Source organism: Salmo trutta, unplaced genomic scaffold, assembly GCF_901001165.1.
Source record: "Salmo trutta unplaced genomic scaffold, fSalTru1.1, whole genome shotgun sequence".
NCBI classification, from domain to species: Eukaryota; Metazoa; Chordata; class Actinopteri; order Salmoniformes; family Salmonidae; genus Salmo; species Salmo trutta.
Genome location: NW_021822962.1, coordinates 2,102,039 through 2,120,731, shown reverse-complemented (window position 1 = coordinate 2,120,731; position 18,693 = coordinate 2,102,039). Strand labels below are relative to the sequence as shown.

Genomic DNA, 18,693 nt, shown 5'->3' with positions numbered 1-18,693 from the left:
TACAGTGTCTCTGACAGTCAGTCCTGTACCTACAGTGTCTCTGACAGTCAGTCCTGTACCTACAGTGTCTCTGACAGTCAGTCCTGTACCTACAGTGTCTCTGACAGTCAGTCCTGTACCTACAGTGTCTCTGACAGTCAGTCCTGTACCTACAGTGTCTCTGACAGTCAGTCCTCTACCTACAGTGTCTCTGACAGTCAGTCCTCTACCTACAGTGTCTCTGACAGTCAGTCCTGTACCTACAGTGTCTCTGACAGTCAGTCCTGTACCTACAGTGTCTCTGACAGTCAGTCCTCTACCTACAGTGTCTCTGACAGTCAGTCCTCTACCTACAGTGTCTCTGACAGTCAGTCCTGTACCTACAGTGTCTCTGACAGTCAGTCCTGTAGCTACAGTGTCTCTGACAGTCAGTCCTGTACCTACAGCCTTCCCTGTACCTACAGCCTTCCCTGTAGCTCAGTTGGTAGAGCATGGTGTTTGCAACACCAGGGTTGTGGGTTCGGTTCCCACGGGGGGCCAGCACAGGAAAAAAAAAAAAAATGTATGAAATGTATGCATTCACTACTGTAAGTCGCTCTGGATAAGAGCGTCTGCTAAATGACTAAAATGTAAATGTAAAATGTACAGTGTCTCTGACAGTCAGTCCTGTACCTACAGTGTCTCTGACAGTCAGTCCTCTACCTACAGTGTCTCTGACAGTCAGTCCTGTACCTACAGTGTCTCTGACAGTCAGTCCTGTAGCTACAGTGTCTCTGACAGTCAGTCATGTACCTACAGTGTCTGTGACGGGAGCCAGTTAGGATTTGATAGGCTACATCTGTAGAACTAGAGCCATTAAACATACATGAATATACCCACTGTAGGCTACATAATGTAGAACTAGAGACATGAAACATACATGAATATACCCACTGTAGGCTACATCTGTAGAACTAGAGCCATGAAACATACATGTATATACCCACTGTAGACTACGTAATGTAGAACTAGAGCCATTAAACATACATGAATATACCCACTGTAGGCTACATCTGTAGAACTAGAGCCATGAAACATACATGAATATACCCACTGTAGACTACGTAATGTAGAACTAGAGCCATTAAACATACATGAATATACCTACTGTAGGCTACATACTGTAGAACTAGAGCCATGAAACATACATGAATATACCCACTGTAGGCTACATACTGTAGAACTAGAGCCATGAAACATACATGAATATACCCACTGTAGACTACGTAATGTAGAACTAGAGCCATTAAACATACATGAATATACCTACTGTAGGCTACATACTGTAGAACTAGAGCCATGAAACATACATGAATATACCCACTGTAGGCTACATACTGTAGAACTAGAGCCATGAAACATACATGAATATACCCACTGTAGGCTACATACTGTAGAACTAGAGACCTGAAATATACATGAATATACCCACTGTAGGCTACATCTGTAGAACTAGAGCCATGAAACATACATGAATATACCCACTGTAGGCTACATACTGTAGAACTAGAGCCATGAAACATACATGAAAATACCCACTGTAGGCTACATACTGTAGAACTAGAGACATGAAATATACATGAATATACCCACTGTAGGCTACATCTGTAGAACTAGAGCCATGAAACATACATGAATATACCCACTGTAGGCTACGTAATGTAGAACTAGAGACATGAAACATACATGAATATACCCACTGTAGGCTACGTACTGTAGATTAATGTACCCACTGTAGGCTACATCTGTAGATTCATGTACCCACTGTAGGCTACGTACTGTAGATTCATGTACCCACTGTAGGCTACATCTGTAGATTCATGTACCCACTGTAGGCTACGTACTGTAGATTCATGTACCCACTGTAGGCTACATCTGTACATTCATATACCCACTGTAGGCTACATCTGTAGATTCATATACCCACTGTAGGCTACGTACTGTAGATTCATGTACCCACTGTAGGCTACATCTGTAGATTCATGTACCCACTGTAGGCTACGTACTGTAGATTCATGTACCCACTGTAGGCTACATCTGTACATTCATATACCCACTGTAGGCTACGTACTGTAGATTCATGTACCCACTGTAGGCTACGTATTGTAGATTCATATACCCACTGTAGGCTACGTACTGTAGATTCATCTACCCACTGTAGGCTACGTACTGTAGATTCATGTACCCACTGTAGGCTACTGTCACGGCTCCTCCTCTGCAGTGCAGGGGCGGTTCCTCCTGCAGGCAGAGGAGGGTCATTAGTGATTGGAGCCACCTGGGCTCAGGGTATAAAACTGCTCCACTAACCTCTCTCTTTCTCTCTCCCTGCTCCTCCAGGTATGATCCTGTTTTGTTTGTTCCTTTGTAGGTTTATTTAGTTTCCACTCAGTCATGTTCACACACACATATTCACGCATCCATGCACCTTACATACACCTTACATTTTGACATTTCCCGCGCTGTTCCCCCAGAGCTGCCCGCACTGTTCCCCCAGAGCTGCCCGCGCTGTTCCCCCAGAGCTGTTCCCCCAGAGCTGCCCGCGCTGTTCCCCCAGAGCTGTTCCCCCAGAGCTGCCCGCGCTGTTCCCCCAGAGCTGTTCCCCCAGAGCGGCCCGCGCTGTTCCCCCAGAGCTGTTCCCCCAGAGCGCCCCGCGCTGTTCCCCCAGAGCGGCCCGCGCTGTTCCCCCAGAGCGGCCCGAGCTGTTCCCCCAGAGCGGCCCGCGCTGTTCTTCATCTCAAAAACTTTAACAACACATAAGTATGCTTTGACATTTTCAGATGCACGGTTCAGGACTTTCATTATGACTTTGCTTTTACACCGCCGACACTGCTCCGTTACACCGCCAACACTGCTCCGTTACACCGCCGACACTGCTCCGTTACACCGCCGACACTGCTCCGTTACACCGCCGACACTGCTCCGTTACACCGCCGACACTGCTCCGTTACACCGCCGACACTGCTCCGTTACACCGCCGACACTGCTCCGTTACACCGCCGACACTGCTCCGTTACACCACCGACACTGCTCCGTTACACCGCCGACACTGCGCCGTTACACCGTAGTAGTATACATTGGAGTGAAGCACAGACTGACACAACAACAGTGTTGTAGTCTGAGTTTGTTTAGTTTGTAGTTTTGGAATGGCTTCCTGTTTATCACCTGGTAGCATGGGACTGTCTGGGGTTGTGACCTGTCTGTACCAGCAATTCTGCCGCCCACATTCCTCGCTGGAGAGATAAGATGGATAGCTGACCCTGTGGACAGAAAGGTCAAGCGCTCATAGCAGGCATGAGAGAAATGTCATTTTATAAAGAAGGCTATCTTCATTCCTATATTCAGTGCAACTTCCTGTTTTGAGGAGGCACAGAGGGCTAGTTTACCATCATCAGTTAAGCTCTATTCTTGTTCTTCCTCTTTTAGGGCTATGTTGAAGATAACAACAAGAGGATTCTAATATCCCATAACTCATTCCATAAATGAGGAAGAATTCTAGACAAAGGGACCAGTGATAGTAGTTATTACGTTGTTCTAACCTGAGTATCTTCAACCTAGATTTAGGGCCTACAAAGAGGATTATCTTCATTCCTCTTTTCAGTGCAATGTCCTCTTTTGATGAGGCAAACATGTCTAATTAGTTTCCCCGTTATCACTGCAGTTTTGTGAAGTTGTATTCTCGTTCTTCCTCATGTCCATCATATAAGCCTTTACACATCCCTCTCCCTCTCTCCTCCAGACATATGTTCTTCCTGCACATAAAGGAAGAGCTGGACAGTGGCAGCCTGCACATGGAGGCTGAGCAGGCCAAGGAGCTGTGTGCCCTCCTAGCCCAGGCTGAGTTCGGAGACTACAACCAGAACACAGCCAAGTACTGCTCCAGCCAGATCTTCAGACAGGAGCCTGACCTGGCAACCATCAACAGGTTAGCACAGCAATGACTAACTTGACTCCACCTGCATTCCATTTCCTACTAAGTACTTCTCTGTGCTGATTGTAGAACTGCTTTAGATGCAAGATGATACAAGTATTACCTTTTTGATTTGTGAAGGCCATCTGAACAGCTGACTAAACTATGGTTTGGTCTTCTGTTATTGCCTTGATGTGGGAGGAGCCTAAGTACTCCCAAATCAGCATATAAATGGGATTCACAACATCTGTCCCTAAAACACCAGGCTGCTGACTCAGCTAGCCCTGCAGCTACGTACATTCATTACTGGGCACTAAAGTACAGTTCTCATTCCTCATGCGTTTAGTTTAGTTTTAGTACATTTTATTTTGTAGATAAAAAAAATAATTATATAATAATTTTTCAAAAACAGTGGAGGGACAAAAAAATGAAAACCCAGCAGGGATTATTTGGTGGCAGCATTTTAAATAGAATGGAGAAAACATTTTAATTCTATGGGTGGGCCCCCCTGGTGATTGAACAGTATTACAAAAGCAGAAAATGTAACTCTTCTGTCCCGTCCTGCCGTGTCCGTCTGCAGCATCCAGGAGAAGCACCGTGAGCTAGAGGGTCTGAGCCAGGCGTCAGCAGAGTACCAGGCCCTACAGCTGGTGTCCTCCCTGGAGAACTACGGGGTGGAGTGGCACTGGGCCAGGGACTCAGAGGGACAGAGGCTGGCTATAGGGGTCGGCCCTGAAGGGGTATCCATCTGTCAGGAGGACTTCAGCCCCATCAACAGGTATATTCACTAAACTGACCTGACTTCAGCCCCACCAACAGGTATATTCACTAAACTAACCTGACTTTCACCCCCACCAACAGGTATATTCACTAAAACCAACCCTGACTTCCACCCCCACCAACAGGTATATTCACTAAACTGACCTGACTTCAGCCCCACCAACAGTTATTCACGAAACTAACCTGACTGTTCCCCCACACCAACAGTTAATTCACTACTAACTGACTTCCCCCCCACCACAGTTAATTTACTAAACTAACCTACTTCGTCCCCAACAACAGGTATATTCACTAAACTGACCTGACTTACACCCCCACCACAGGTATATTCACTAACTGACTCTGACTTCAGTCCCACCCAACCGGTATATTCACTAAACTCCTGAGTTCCCCCCACCAACAGGTATATTCACTAAACTAACCTAACTCACCCTCACCAACAGGTAATTCAATAAACTAACCTAACTTCACCCCCAACAACAGGTATTTCACTAAACTGACCTGACTTCACCCCACCAACAGGTATATTCACTAACTAACCTGACTTCACCCCCACCAACAGGTATATTCACTAAACTAACCTAACTTCACCCTCACCAACAGGTATATTCACTAAACTAACCTAACTTCACCCCCACCAACAGGTATATTCACTCAAACTAACCTGACTTCACCACCACCCAACAGGTATATTCACTAAACTAACCTGACTTCCCCCCCCCACCAACAGGTATATTCACTAAACTAACCTGACTTCAGTCCCACCAACAGGTATATTCACTAAACTAAACTGACTTCACCCCCCACCAACAGGTATATTCACCTAACTAACCTGACTTCCCCCCCACCAAACAGGTATATTCACTAACATATAACCTGACTTCAACCCACCACCAACAGGTTATTCACTAAACTAACTAACTTCACCCATCACCAACAGGTATATTGACTAAACTAACCTGACTTCAGTCCCAACCAACAGGTACTATTCACTATAACTAACCTGACTTCACCCCCACCAACAGGATATTCACTAAACTGACCTGACTTCAGTCCCAACCAACAGGTATATTCACTAAACTAACCTGACTTCCCCCCCCCCACCAACAGGTTATTCACTAAACTGACCTGACTTCACCCCCACCAAACAGGTATTCACTAAACTAACCTGACTTCACCCCCAGCAACAGGTATATTCACTAAACTAACCTGACTTCAGCCCCACCAACAGGTATATTCACTAAACTGACCTGACTTCACCCCCACCAACAGGTATATTCACTAAAACTACCTGACTTCCCCCCACCAACAGGATATTCACTAAACTACCTGACTTCAGCCCCACCAACAGGTATATTCACTAAACTAACCTGACTTCAGTCCCACCAACAGGTATATTCACTAAACTAACCTGACTTCAGTCCCACCAACAGGTATATTCACTAAACTAACCTGACTTCAGCCCCACCAACAGGTATATTCACTAAACTAACCTGACTTCACCCCCCACCAACAGGTATATTCACTAAAACTAACCTGACTTCAGTCCCACCAACAGGTATATTCACTAAACTAACCTGACTTCAGCCCCACCAACAGGTATATTCACTAAACTAACCTGACTTCAGCCCCACCACAGGTATATTCACTAACTAACCTGACTTCAGCCCCCCCAACAGGTATATTCACTAAACTAACCTGACTTCACCCCCACCAACAGGTATATTCACTAAACTAACCTGACTTCCCACCCCACCAACAGGTATATTCACTAAACTAACCTGACTTCCCCCCCACCAACAGGTATATTCCACTAACCTACCTGACTTCCCCCCCACCAACAGGTATATTCACTAAACTAACCTGACTTCAGTCCCACCAACAGGTATATTCACTAAACTAACCTGACTTCACCCCACCAACAGGTATATTCACTAAACTGACCTGACTTCAGCCCCACCAACAGGTATATTCACTAAACTAACCTGACTTCCCCCCCCCCCCCTCCCACCAACAGGTATATTCACTAAACTGACCTGACTTCACCCCCACCAACAGGTATATTCACTAAACTAACCTGACTTCACCCCCAGCAACAGGTATATTCACTAAACTAACCTGACTTCACCCCCACCAACAGGTATATTCACTAAACTGACCTGACTTCACCCCCACCAACAGGTATATTCACTAAACTAACCTAACTTCACCCTCACCAACAGGTATATTCACTAAACTAAACTAACCTAACTTCACCCCCACCAACAGGTATATTCACTAAACTAACCTGACTTCACCACCACCAACAGGTATATTCACTAAACTAACCTGACTTCCCCCCCCCCCACCAACAGGTATATTCACTAAACTAACCTGACTTCAGTCCCACCAACAGGTATATTCACTAAACTAACCTGACTTCAGTCCCACCAACAGGTATATTCACTAAACTAACCTGACTTTCCCCCCACCAACAGGTATATTCTCTAAACTAACCTGACTTCACCCCCACCAACAGGTATATTCACTAAACTAACCTGACTTCAGTCCCACCAACAGGTATATTCACTAAACTAACCTGACTTCACCCCCAGCAACAGGTATATTCACTAAACTGACCTGACTTCACCCCCACCAACAGGTATATTCACTAAACTAACCTGACTTCACCCCCAGCAACAGGTATATTCACTAAACTAACCTGACTTCACCCCCACCAACAGGTATATTCACTAAACTAACCTGACTTCAGCCCCACCAACAGGTATATTCACTAAACTAACCTGACTTCAGCCCCACCAACAGGTATATTCACTAAACTAACCTGACTTCAGCCCCACCAACAGGTATATTCACTAAACTAACCTGACTTCAGTCCCACCAACAGGTATATTCACTAAACTAACCTGACTCAGCCCCACCAACAGGTATATTCACTAAACTAACCTGACTTCAGTCCCACCAACAGGTATATTCACTAAACTAACCTGACGTCACCCCCACCAACAGGTATATTCACTAAACTAACCTGACTTCCCCCCACCAACAGGTATATTCACTAAACTAACCTGACTTCAGCCCCACCAACAGGTATATTCACTAAACTGACCTGACTTCACCCCCACAAACAGGTATATTCACTAAACTAACCTGACTTCCCCCCACCAACAGGTATATTCACTAAACTAACCTGACTTCAGCCCCACCAACAGGTATATTCACTAAACTAACCTGACTTCAGTCCCACCAACAGGTATATTCACTAAACTAACCTGACTTCAGTCCCACCAACAGGTATATTCACTAAACTAACCTGACTTCAGCCCCACCAACAGGTATATTCACTAAACTAACCTGACTTCAGCCCCACCAACAGGTATATTCACTAAACTAACCTGACTTCAGCCCCACCAACAGGTATATTCACTAAACTAACCTGACTTCAGCCCCACCAACAGGTATATTCACTAAACTAACCTGACTTCACCCCCACCAACAGGTATATTCACTAAACTAACCTGACTTCAGACCCACCAACAGGTATATTCACAAAACTAACCTGACTTCAGCCCCACCAACAGGTATATTCACTAAACTAACCTGACTTCAGTCCCACCAACAGGTATATTCACTAAACTAACCTGACTTCACCCCCACCAACAGGTATATTCACTAAACTAACCTGACTTCCCCCCACCAACTGGTATATTCACTAAACTAACCTGACTTCAGCCCCACCAACAGGTATATTCACTAAACTGACCTGACTTCACCCCCACCAACAGGTATATTCACTAAACTAACCTGACTTCCCCCCACCAACAGGTATATTCACTAAACTAACCTGACTTCAGTCCCACCAACAGGTATATTCACTAATCTAACCTGACTTCAGCCCCACCAACAGGTATATTCACTAAACTGACCTGACTTCACCCCCACCAACAGGTATATTCACTAAACTAACCTGACTTCCCCCCCACCAACAGGTATATTCACTAAACTAACCTGACTTCAGTCCCACCAACAGGTATATTCACTAAACTAACGTGACTTCCCCCCCACCAACAGGTATATTCACTAAACTAACCTGACTTCAGGCCCACCAACAGGTATATTCACTAAACTAACCTGACTTCAGGCCCACCAACAGGTATATTCACTAAACTAACCTGACTTCAGCCCCACCAACAGGTATATTCACTAAACTAACCTGACTTCAGCCCCACCAACAGGTATATTCACTAAACTAACCTGACTTCCCCCCCACCAACAGGTATATTCACTAAACTAACCTGACTTCCCCCCCCCCCACCAACAGGTATATTCACTAAACTAACCTGACTTCAGTCCCACCAACAGGTATATTCACTAAACTAACCTGACTTCACCCCCACCAACAGGTATATTCACTAAACTGACCTGACTTCAGTCCCACCAACAGGTATATTCACTAAACTAACCTGACTTCACCCCCAACAACAGGTATATTCACTAAACTGACCTGACTTCACCCCCACCAACAGGTATATTCACTAAACTAACCTGACTTCACCCCCAGCAACAGGTATATTCACTAAACTAACCTGACTTCACCCCCACCAACAGGTATATTCACTAAACTGACCTGACTTCACCCCCACCAACAGGTATATTCACTAAACTAACCTGACTTCACCCCCACCAACAGGTATATTCACTAAACTAACCTAACTTCACCCTCACCAACAGGTATATTCACTAAACTAACCTAAATTCACCCCCACCAACAGGTATATTCACTAAACTAACCTGACTTCACCACCACCAACAGGTATATTCACTAAACTAACCTGACTTCCCCCCCCCCCACCAACAGGTATATTCACTAAACTAACCTGACTTCAGTCCCACCAACAGGTATATTCACTAAACTAACCTGACTTCACCCCCACCAACAGGTATATTCACTAAACTAACCTGACTTCCCCCCCACCAACAGGTATATTCACTAAACTATGACCTGACTTCACCCCCACCAACAGGTATATTCACTAAACTAACCTAACTTCACCCTCACCAACAGGTATATTCACTAAACTAACCTAACTTCACCCCCACCAACAGGTATATTCACTAAACTAACCTGACTTCACCACCACCAACAGGTATATTCACTAAACTAACCTGACTTCCCCCCCCCCCACCAACAGGTATATTCACTAAACTAACCTGACTTCAGTCCCACCAACAGGTATATTCACTAAACTAACCTGACTTCACCCCCACCAACAGGTATATTCACTAAACTAACCTGACTTCCCCCCCACCAACAGGTATATTCACTAAACTAACCTGACTTCACCCCCACCAACAGGTATATTCACTAAACTAACCTGACTTCAGTCCCACCAACAGGTATATTCACTAAACTAACCTGACTTCACCCCCAGCAACAGGTATATTCACTAAACTAACCTGACTTCACCCCCACCAACAGGTATATTCACTAAACTAACCTGACTTCACCCCCAGCAACAGGTATATTCACTAAACTAACCTGACTTCACCCCCACCAACAGGTATATTCACTAAACTAACCTGACTTCAGCCCCACCAACAGGTATATTCACTAAACTAACCTGACTTCAGCCCCACCAACAGGTATATTCACTAAACTAACCTGACTTCAGCCCCACCAACAGGTATATTCACTAAACTAACCTGACTTCAGTCCCACCAACAGGTATATTCACTAAACTAACCTGACTTCAGCCCCACCAACAGGTATATTCACTAAACTAACCTGACTTCAGCCCCACCAACAGGTATATTCACTAAACTAACCTGACGTCACCCCCACCAACAGGTATATTCACTAAACTGACCTGACTTCAGCCCCACCAACAGGTATATTCACTAAACTAACCTGACTTCCCCCCACCAACAGGTATATTCACTAAACTAACCTGACTTCAGCCCCACCAACAGGTATATTCACTAAACTGACCTGACTTCACCCCCACCAACAGGTATATTCACTAAACTAACCTGACTTCCCCCCACCAACAGGTATATTCACTAAACTAACCTGACTTCACCCCAACCAACAGGTATATTCACTAAACTAACCTGACTTCAGCCCCACCAACAGGTATATTCACTAAACTAACCTGACTTCAGCCCCACCAACAGGTATATTCACTAAACTAACCTGACTTCAGTCCCACCAACAGGTATATTCACTAAACTAACCTGACTTCAGCCCCACCAACAGGTATATTCACTAAACTAACCTGACTTCAGTCCCACCAACAGGTATATTCACTAAACTAACCTGACTTCACCCCCACCAACAGGTATATTCACTAAACTAACCTGACTTCCCCCCACCAACAGGTATATTCACTAAACTGACCTGACTTCCCCCCACCAACAGGTATATTCACTAAACTAACCTGACTTCCCCCCACCAACAGGTATATTCACTAAACTAACCTGACTTCCCCCCCAGCAACAGGTATATTCACTAAACTAACCTGACTTCCCCCCCACCAACAGGTATATTCACTAAACTAACCTGACTTCAGTCCCACCAACAGGTATATTCACTAAACTAACCTGACTTCAGCCCCACCAACAGGTATATTCACTAAACTAACCTGACTTCCCCCCCACCAACAGGTATATTCACTAAACTAACCTGACTTCAGTCCCACCAACAGGTATATTCACTAAACTAACCTGACTTCCCCCCCACCAACAGGTATATTCACTAAACTAACCTGACTTCACCCCCACCAACAGGTATATTCACTAAACTAACCTGACTTCACCCCCACCAACAGGTATATTCACTAAACTAACCTGACTTCACCCCCACCAACAGGTATATTCACTAAACTAACCTGACTCCCCCCCCACCAACAGGTATATTCACTAAACTGACCTGACTTCCCCCCCATCAACAGGTATATTCACTAAACTAACCTGACTTCAGCCCCACCAACAGGTATATTCACTAAACTGACCTGACTTCAGCCCCACCAACAGGTATATTCACTAAACTAACCTGACTTCACCCCCACCAACAGGTACATTCACTAAACTAACCTGACTTCCCCCCCACCAACAGGTATATTCACTAAACTAACCTGACTTCAGCCCCACCAACAGGTATATTCACTAAACTAACCTGACTTCACCCCCACCAACAGGTATATTCACTAAACTAAACTGACTTCACCCCCACCAACAGGTATATTCACTAAACTAACCTGACTTCACCCCCAGCAACAGGTATATTCACTAAACTAACCTGACTTCCCCCCCACCAACAGGTATATTCACTAAACTAACCTGACTTCACCCCCACCAACAGGTATATTCACTAAACTGACCTGACTTCACCCCCACCAACAGGTATATTCACTAAACTAACCTGACTTCACCCCCACCAACAGGTATATTCACTAAACTAACCTGACTCCCCCCCCCACCAACAGGTATATTCACTAAACTGACCTGACTTCCCCCCCATCAACAGGTATATTCACTAAACTAACCTGACTTCAGCCCCACCAACAGGTATATTCACTAAACTGACCTGACTTCAGCCCCACCAACAGGTATATTCACTAAACTAACCTGACTTCACCCCCACCAACAGGTACATTCACTAAACTAACCTGACTTCCCCCCCACCAACAGGTATATTCACTAAACTAACCTGACTTCAGCCCCACCAACAGGTATATTCACTAAACTAACCTGACTTCACCCCCACCAACAGGTATATTCACTAAACTAAACTGACTTCACCCCCACCAACAGGTATATTCACTAAACTAACCTGACTTCACCCCCAGCAACAGGTATATTCACTAAACTAACCTGACTTCCCCCCCACCAACAGGTATATTCACTAAACTAACCTGACTTCACCCCCACCAACAGGTATATTCACTAAACTGACCTGACTTCACCCCCACCAACAGGTATATTCACTAAACTAACCTGACTTCCCCCCACCAACAGGTATATTCACTAAACTAACCTGACTTCACCCCCAGCAACAGGTATATTCACTAAACTAACCTGACTTCAGCCCCACCAACAGGTATATTCACTAAACTTACCTGACTTCCCCCCCACCAACAGGTATATTCACTAAACTAACCTGACTTCACCCCCAGCAACAGGTATATTCACTAAACTAACCTGACAGTGCTGTATGCAAAACATGTTATTTGTTGATGCATTGAAAAAAAACAAAAAACTAAAGTTGAGGTCGGCTGCCTGTCTTTTTCTACTGTGCAGTTTTTGTATACAGATGTAGCAAAGTTGACAATATAACACTGACCGGTTATACAAACTCAAGGCAGCATGCTTCTGTTAGCGTAGACACCGTTAATATGTGATTATGTAGTTCTATCTACAGGTCTAGACACACAAGGCAGTGCTCTCCTGTTGGACATTAGATATGAAGTTATATAGAGCCTACAATGACTCTCTGTCCTCTGTTCTAGGATAATTTATCCCATCATCCAGATGGCCACCCAGTCAGGGAAGAATGTGTGCATGACCATCACTAAGGACAGTGGTGAGGATGTGGTCCTGCTGTTTAAGATGACAAGCACCAGAGCTGCCAGCGGCCTGTACCGGGCCATCACAGAGACCCACGCCTTCTACAGGTCAGCAACCATGTAGCATGGCTTACATACCAACAACATGCCTTCTACAGGTCAGCAACCATGTAGCATGGCTTACATACCAACAACATGCCTTCTACAGGTCAGCAACCATGTAGCGTGGCTTACATACCAACAACATGCCTTCTTCAGGTCAGCAACCACCAACCATGTAGCATGGCTTACATACCAACAACATGCCTTCTTCAGGTCAGCAACCACCAACCATGTAGCATGGCTTACACACTAACAACATGCCTTCTACAGGTCAGCAACCACCAACCATGTAGCATGGCTTACACACCAACAACATGCCTTCTACAGGTCAGCAACCACCAACCATGTAGCATGGCTTACACACCAACAACATGCCTTCTACAGGTCAGCAACCACCAACCATGTAGCATGGCTTACACACCAACAACATGCCTTCTACAGGTCAGCAACCACCAACCATGTAGCATGCCTTACACACCAACAACATGCCTTCTACAGGTCAGCAACCACCAACCATGTAGCATGGCTTACACACCAACAACATGCCTTCTACAGGTCAGCAACCATGTAGCATGGCTTACATACCAACAACATGCCTTCTACAGGTCAGCAACCACCAACCATGTAGCATGCCTTACACACCAACAACATGCCTTCTACAGGTCAGCAACCACCAACCATGTAGCATGGCTTACACACCAACAACATGCCTTCTACAGGTCAGCAACCACCAACCATGTAGCATGGCTTACACACCAACAACATGCCTTCTACAGGTCAGCAACCACCAACCATATAGCATGGCTTACACACCAACAACATGCCTCCTACAGGTCAGCAACCACCAACCATGTAGCATGGCTTACACACCAACAACATGCCTTCTACAGGTCAGCAACCACCAACCATGTAGCATGCCTTACACACCAACATCATGCCTTCTACAGGTCAGCAACCACCAACCATGTAGCATGGCTTACACACCAACAACATGCCTTCTACAGGTCAGCAACCACCAACCATGTAGCATGCCTTACACACCAACAACATGCCTTCTACAGGTCAGCAACCACCAACCATGTAGCATGCCTTACACACCAACAACATGCCTTCTACAGGTCAGCAACCACCAACCATGTAGCATGGCTTACACACCAACAACATGCCTTCTACAGGTCAGCAACCACTAACCATGTAGCATGGTTTACACACCAACAACATGCCTTCTACAGGTCAGCAACCACCAACCATGTAGCATGGCTTACACACCAACAACATGCCTTCTACAGGTCAGCAACCACCAACCATGTAGCATGGCTTACACACCAACAACATGCCTTCTACAGGTCAGCAACCATGTAGCATGGTTTACATACCAACAACATGCCTTCTACAGGTCAGCAACCACCAACCATGTAGCATGGCTTACACACCAACAACATGCCTTCTACAGGTCAGCAACCACCAACCATGTAGCATGCCTTACACACCAACAACATGCCTTCAACAGGTCAGCAACCACCAACCATGTAGCATGGCTTACATACCAACAACATGCCTTCTACAGGTCAGCAACCACCAACCATGTAGCATGGCTTACACACCAACAACATGCCTTCTACAGGTCAGCAACCACCAACCATGTAGCATGCCTTACACACCAACAACATGCCTTCTACAGGTCAGCAACCACCAACCATGTAGCATGGCTTACACACCAACAACATGCCTTCTACAGGTCAGCAACCACCAACCATGTAGCATGGCTTACACACCAACAACATGCCTTCTACAGGGCAGCAACCACCAACCATGTAGCATGGTTTACATACCAACAACATGCCTTCTACAGGTCAGCAACCACCAACCATGTAGCATGGCTTACACACCATCAACATGCCTTCTACAGGTCAGCAACCACCAACCATGTAGCATGCCTTACACACCAACAACATGCCTTCTACAGGTCAGCAACCACCAACCATGTAGCATGGCTTACACACCAACAACATGCCTTCTACAGGTCAGCAACCACCAACCATGTAGCATGGCTTACACACCAACAACATGCCTTCTACAGGTCAGCAACCATGTAACATGGTTTACATACCAACAACATGCCTTCTACAGGTCAGCAACCACCAACCATGTAGCATGGCTTACACACCAACAACATGCCTTCTACAGGTCAGCAACCACCAACCATGTAGCATGCCTTACACACCAACAACATGCCTTCTACAGGTCAGCAACCACCAACCATGTAGCATGGCTTACATACCAACAACATGCCTTCTACAGGTCAGCAACCACCAACCATGTAGCATGGTTTACATACCAACAACATGCCTTCTACAGGTCAGCAACCACCAACCATGTAGCATGGCTTACACACCAACAACATGCCTTCTACAGGTCAGCAACCACCAACCATGTAGCATGGCTTACACACCAACAACATGCCTTCTACAGGTCAGCAACCACCAACCATGTAGCATGGCTTACACACCAACAACATGCCTTCTACAGGTCAGCAACCACCAACCATGTAGCATGGCTTACACACCAACAACATGCCTTCTACAGGTCAGCAACCACCAACCATGTAGCATGGCTTACACACCAACAACATGCCTTCTACAGGGCAGCAACCACCAACCATGTAGCATGGTTTACATACCAACAACATGCCTTCTACAGGTCAGCAACCACCAACCATGTAGCATGGCTTACACACCAACAACATGCCTTCTACAGGTCAGCAACCACCAACCATGTAGCATGCCTTACACACCAACAACATGCCTTCTACAGGTCAGCAACCACCAACCATGTAGCATGGCTTACATACCAACAACATGCCTTCTACAGGTCAGCAACCACCAACCATGTAGCATGGCTTACACACCAACAACATGCCTTCTACAGGTCAGCAACCACCAACCATGTAGCATGGCTTACATACCAACAACATGCCTTCTACAGGTCAGCAACCACCAACCATGTAGCATGGCTTACACACCAACAACATGCCTTCTACAGGTCAGCAACCACCAACCATGTAGCATGGCTTACACACCAACAACATGCTCACACAGGGTGACATTTTCCTCTTGTTAACACGTCTCTGCTGTGAGCCAATGTACAGTAAGAAATGATAGTATGCAGCACAATATATGTTGTACATTTTCTGACAATTTCCATGAGTTTAGTTTAGTTTTAGTGTACATGCGGAGTCATTCCAGTTTCACAGTGTAATAACATTTTATAATATTGATTTTAGTGTTTTTGGTCAATAACTGTGATCTTACTTGTCCTTCAGGTGTGACACGGTGACGAATGACGTGATGATGCAGTACAGCCGTGACTTCAAGGGTCACCTGGCGTCTCTCTTCCTCAACGAGAACATCGACCTGGGCAAAAAGTATGTCTTCGACATCCGACGCACCTCCAAGGAGGTCTACGACCACTGCCGCAGGGCGCTCTACAACGCCGGCATGGGAGGGGACTGTGTGTCCGGCGAGCGGAGCCCGTCGCGGTCCCCTGGGGTGGGGGAAGGAGGCTGTGAGGGGTGCCAGAGGAGCCGGGATCTGGAGGAGAAGCTGCAGCAGCTCCAGGATGCTCTGCTGTGTATGCTGTGCTGTGAAGAGGAGATGGACGCTGCCTTCTGCCCCTGTGGACACATGGTGTGCTGCCACAACTGTGCCGTCCAGCTAGAGGTAACCATAACGCCATGGTTTAAAATAAGTATATATACATACTCACTCACTCACTACCGGTCAAAAGTTTTAGAACACTTACTCATTCAAGGGTTTTTCTTTATTTTTACTGTTTTCTACATTTCTACTTAACCGTGAAACCATCAAAACTATGAAATAACACATATGGAATCATTGAGTAACCAAAAAAGTATTAAACAAATCAAAATATTTTATATTTGAGATTCTTCAAATAGTCACCCTTTGCCTTGATGACAGCTTTGCACACTCTTGGCATTCTCTCAACCAGCTTAACCTGGAATGCTTTTCCAACAGTCTTGAAGCAGTTCCCACACACGCTGAGCACTTGTAGGCTGCTTTTCTTTCACTCTGCGGTCTGACTCATCCCAAACTATCTCAATTTGGTTGAGGTCGTGTGATTGTGGAGGCCAGATCAACTGATGCAGCACTCCATCACTCTCCTTCTTGGTCAAATAGCCCTTACACAGCCTGGAGGTGTGTTGGGTCATTGTCCTGTTGAAAAACAAATGATAGTCCCACTAAGCGCAAACAAGATGGGAAGGCGTAACACTGCAGAATGCTGTGGTAGCCATGCTGGTTAAGTGTGCCTTGAATTCTAAATAAATCACCAACAGTGTCACCAGCAAAGCACCATAACACCTCCTCCTCCATGCTTCACGGTGGGAACCACACATGCGGAGATCATCCGTTCACCTACTCTGCGTCTCACAAAGACACGGCGGTTGGAACCAAAAATCTCCTATTTGGACTCCAGACCAAAGGACAGATTTCCACCGGTCTAATGTCCATTGCTCGTGTTTCTTGGCCCAAGCAAGTTTTCTTCTTATTGGTGTCCTTTAGTAGTGGTTTCTTTGCAGCAATTCAACCATGAAGGCCTGATTCACACAGTCTCCTCTGAACAGTTGATGTTGATGTGTCTGTTACTTGAACTCTGTAGCATTTATTTGGGCAGCAATTTCTGAGGCTGGTAACTAATGAACTTATCCTCTGCAGCAGAGGTAACTCTGGGTCTTCCTTTCCTGTGGTGGTCCTCATGAGAGCCAGTTTCATCATAACACTTGATGGTTTTTGCGACTGCACTTGAAGAAACGTTCAAAGTTATTTAAATGTTCCGTATTGACTGACCTTCATGTCTTAACCTTTGATGTCTTAAGGGTAGAAAATGACCCACCACTATGTTTAACAGTAGAGAGAACCCCCTAAATTATATTTTTTCAATTTGAAATTGTATGACTTTTCCTAGAGTGACCCCAACATTAGAAAAAGTGAAACATCGCCTTTGTTCATATTTCCATGAAAGCTGTACACCACCAGGATACAAAGATTGTCTTAGGGTCATTTTTGACCTGGCAGTTATAAAATCATTTACACACCACAAAAACCACGAACACACACACACACACACACACACACACACACACACACAATGACAAATTGAGATTATGTGCTACTGATTGAACTCAGACAAAACTAAAACTTTCTTGTGCATGTGCAGCATCTCCCCTCCATGACCCCACACATGACTCAAGTTCACAGACAAAATAAAAACCATTTCAGACAAAATAAACATGTCTTGAAAGCA

General features: G+C 45.4%; 1 protein-coding gene across 2 annotated transcripts in view; it reads left to right on the top strand.

Annotated features, from left to right (window-relative positions):
* LOC115187662 (E3 ubiquitin-protein ligase MYLIP-A) overlaps positions 1-18,693 on the top strand; it is a 34,823-nt gene that overhangs the window by 13,280 nt on the left and 2,850 nt on the right. The window contains exons 1-5 of one of the 2 annotated variants that reach the window (XM_029746632.1): positions 13,845-13,926; positions 13,977-14,660; positions 14,718-15,451; positions 15,502-16,413; positions 16,694-17,090. In XM_029746632.1, coding sequence (XP_029602492.1) covers positions 14,571-14,660; positions 14,718-15,451; positions 15,502-16,413; positions 16,694-17,090 — 2,133 coding nt within the window. In that variant the 5' untranslated portion in view covers positions 13,845-13,926; positions 13,977-14,570. Of the gene's footprint in view, positions 1-3,754; positions 3,941-4,505; positions 4,704-13,212; positions 13,378-13,844; positions 13,927-13,976; positions 14,661-14,717; positions 15,452-15,501; positions 16,414-16,693; positions 17,091-18,693 lie in introns of those variants that run through there. The other variant, XM_029746633.1, reaches the window with a different exon arrangement.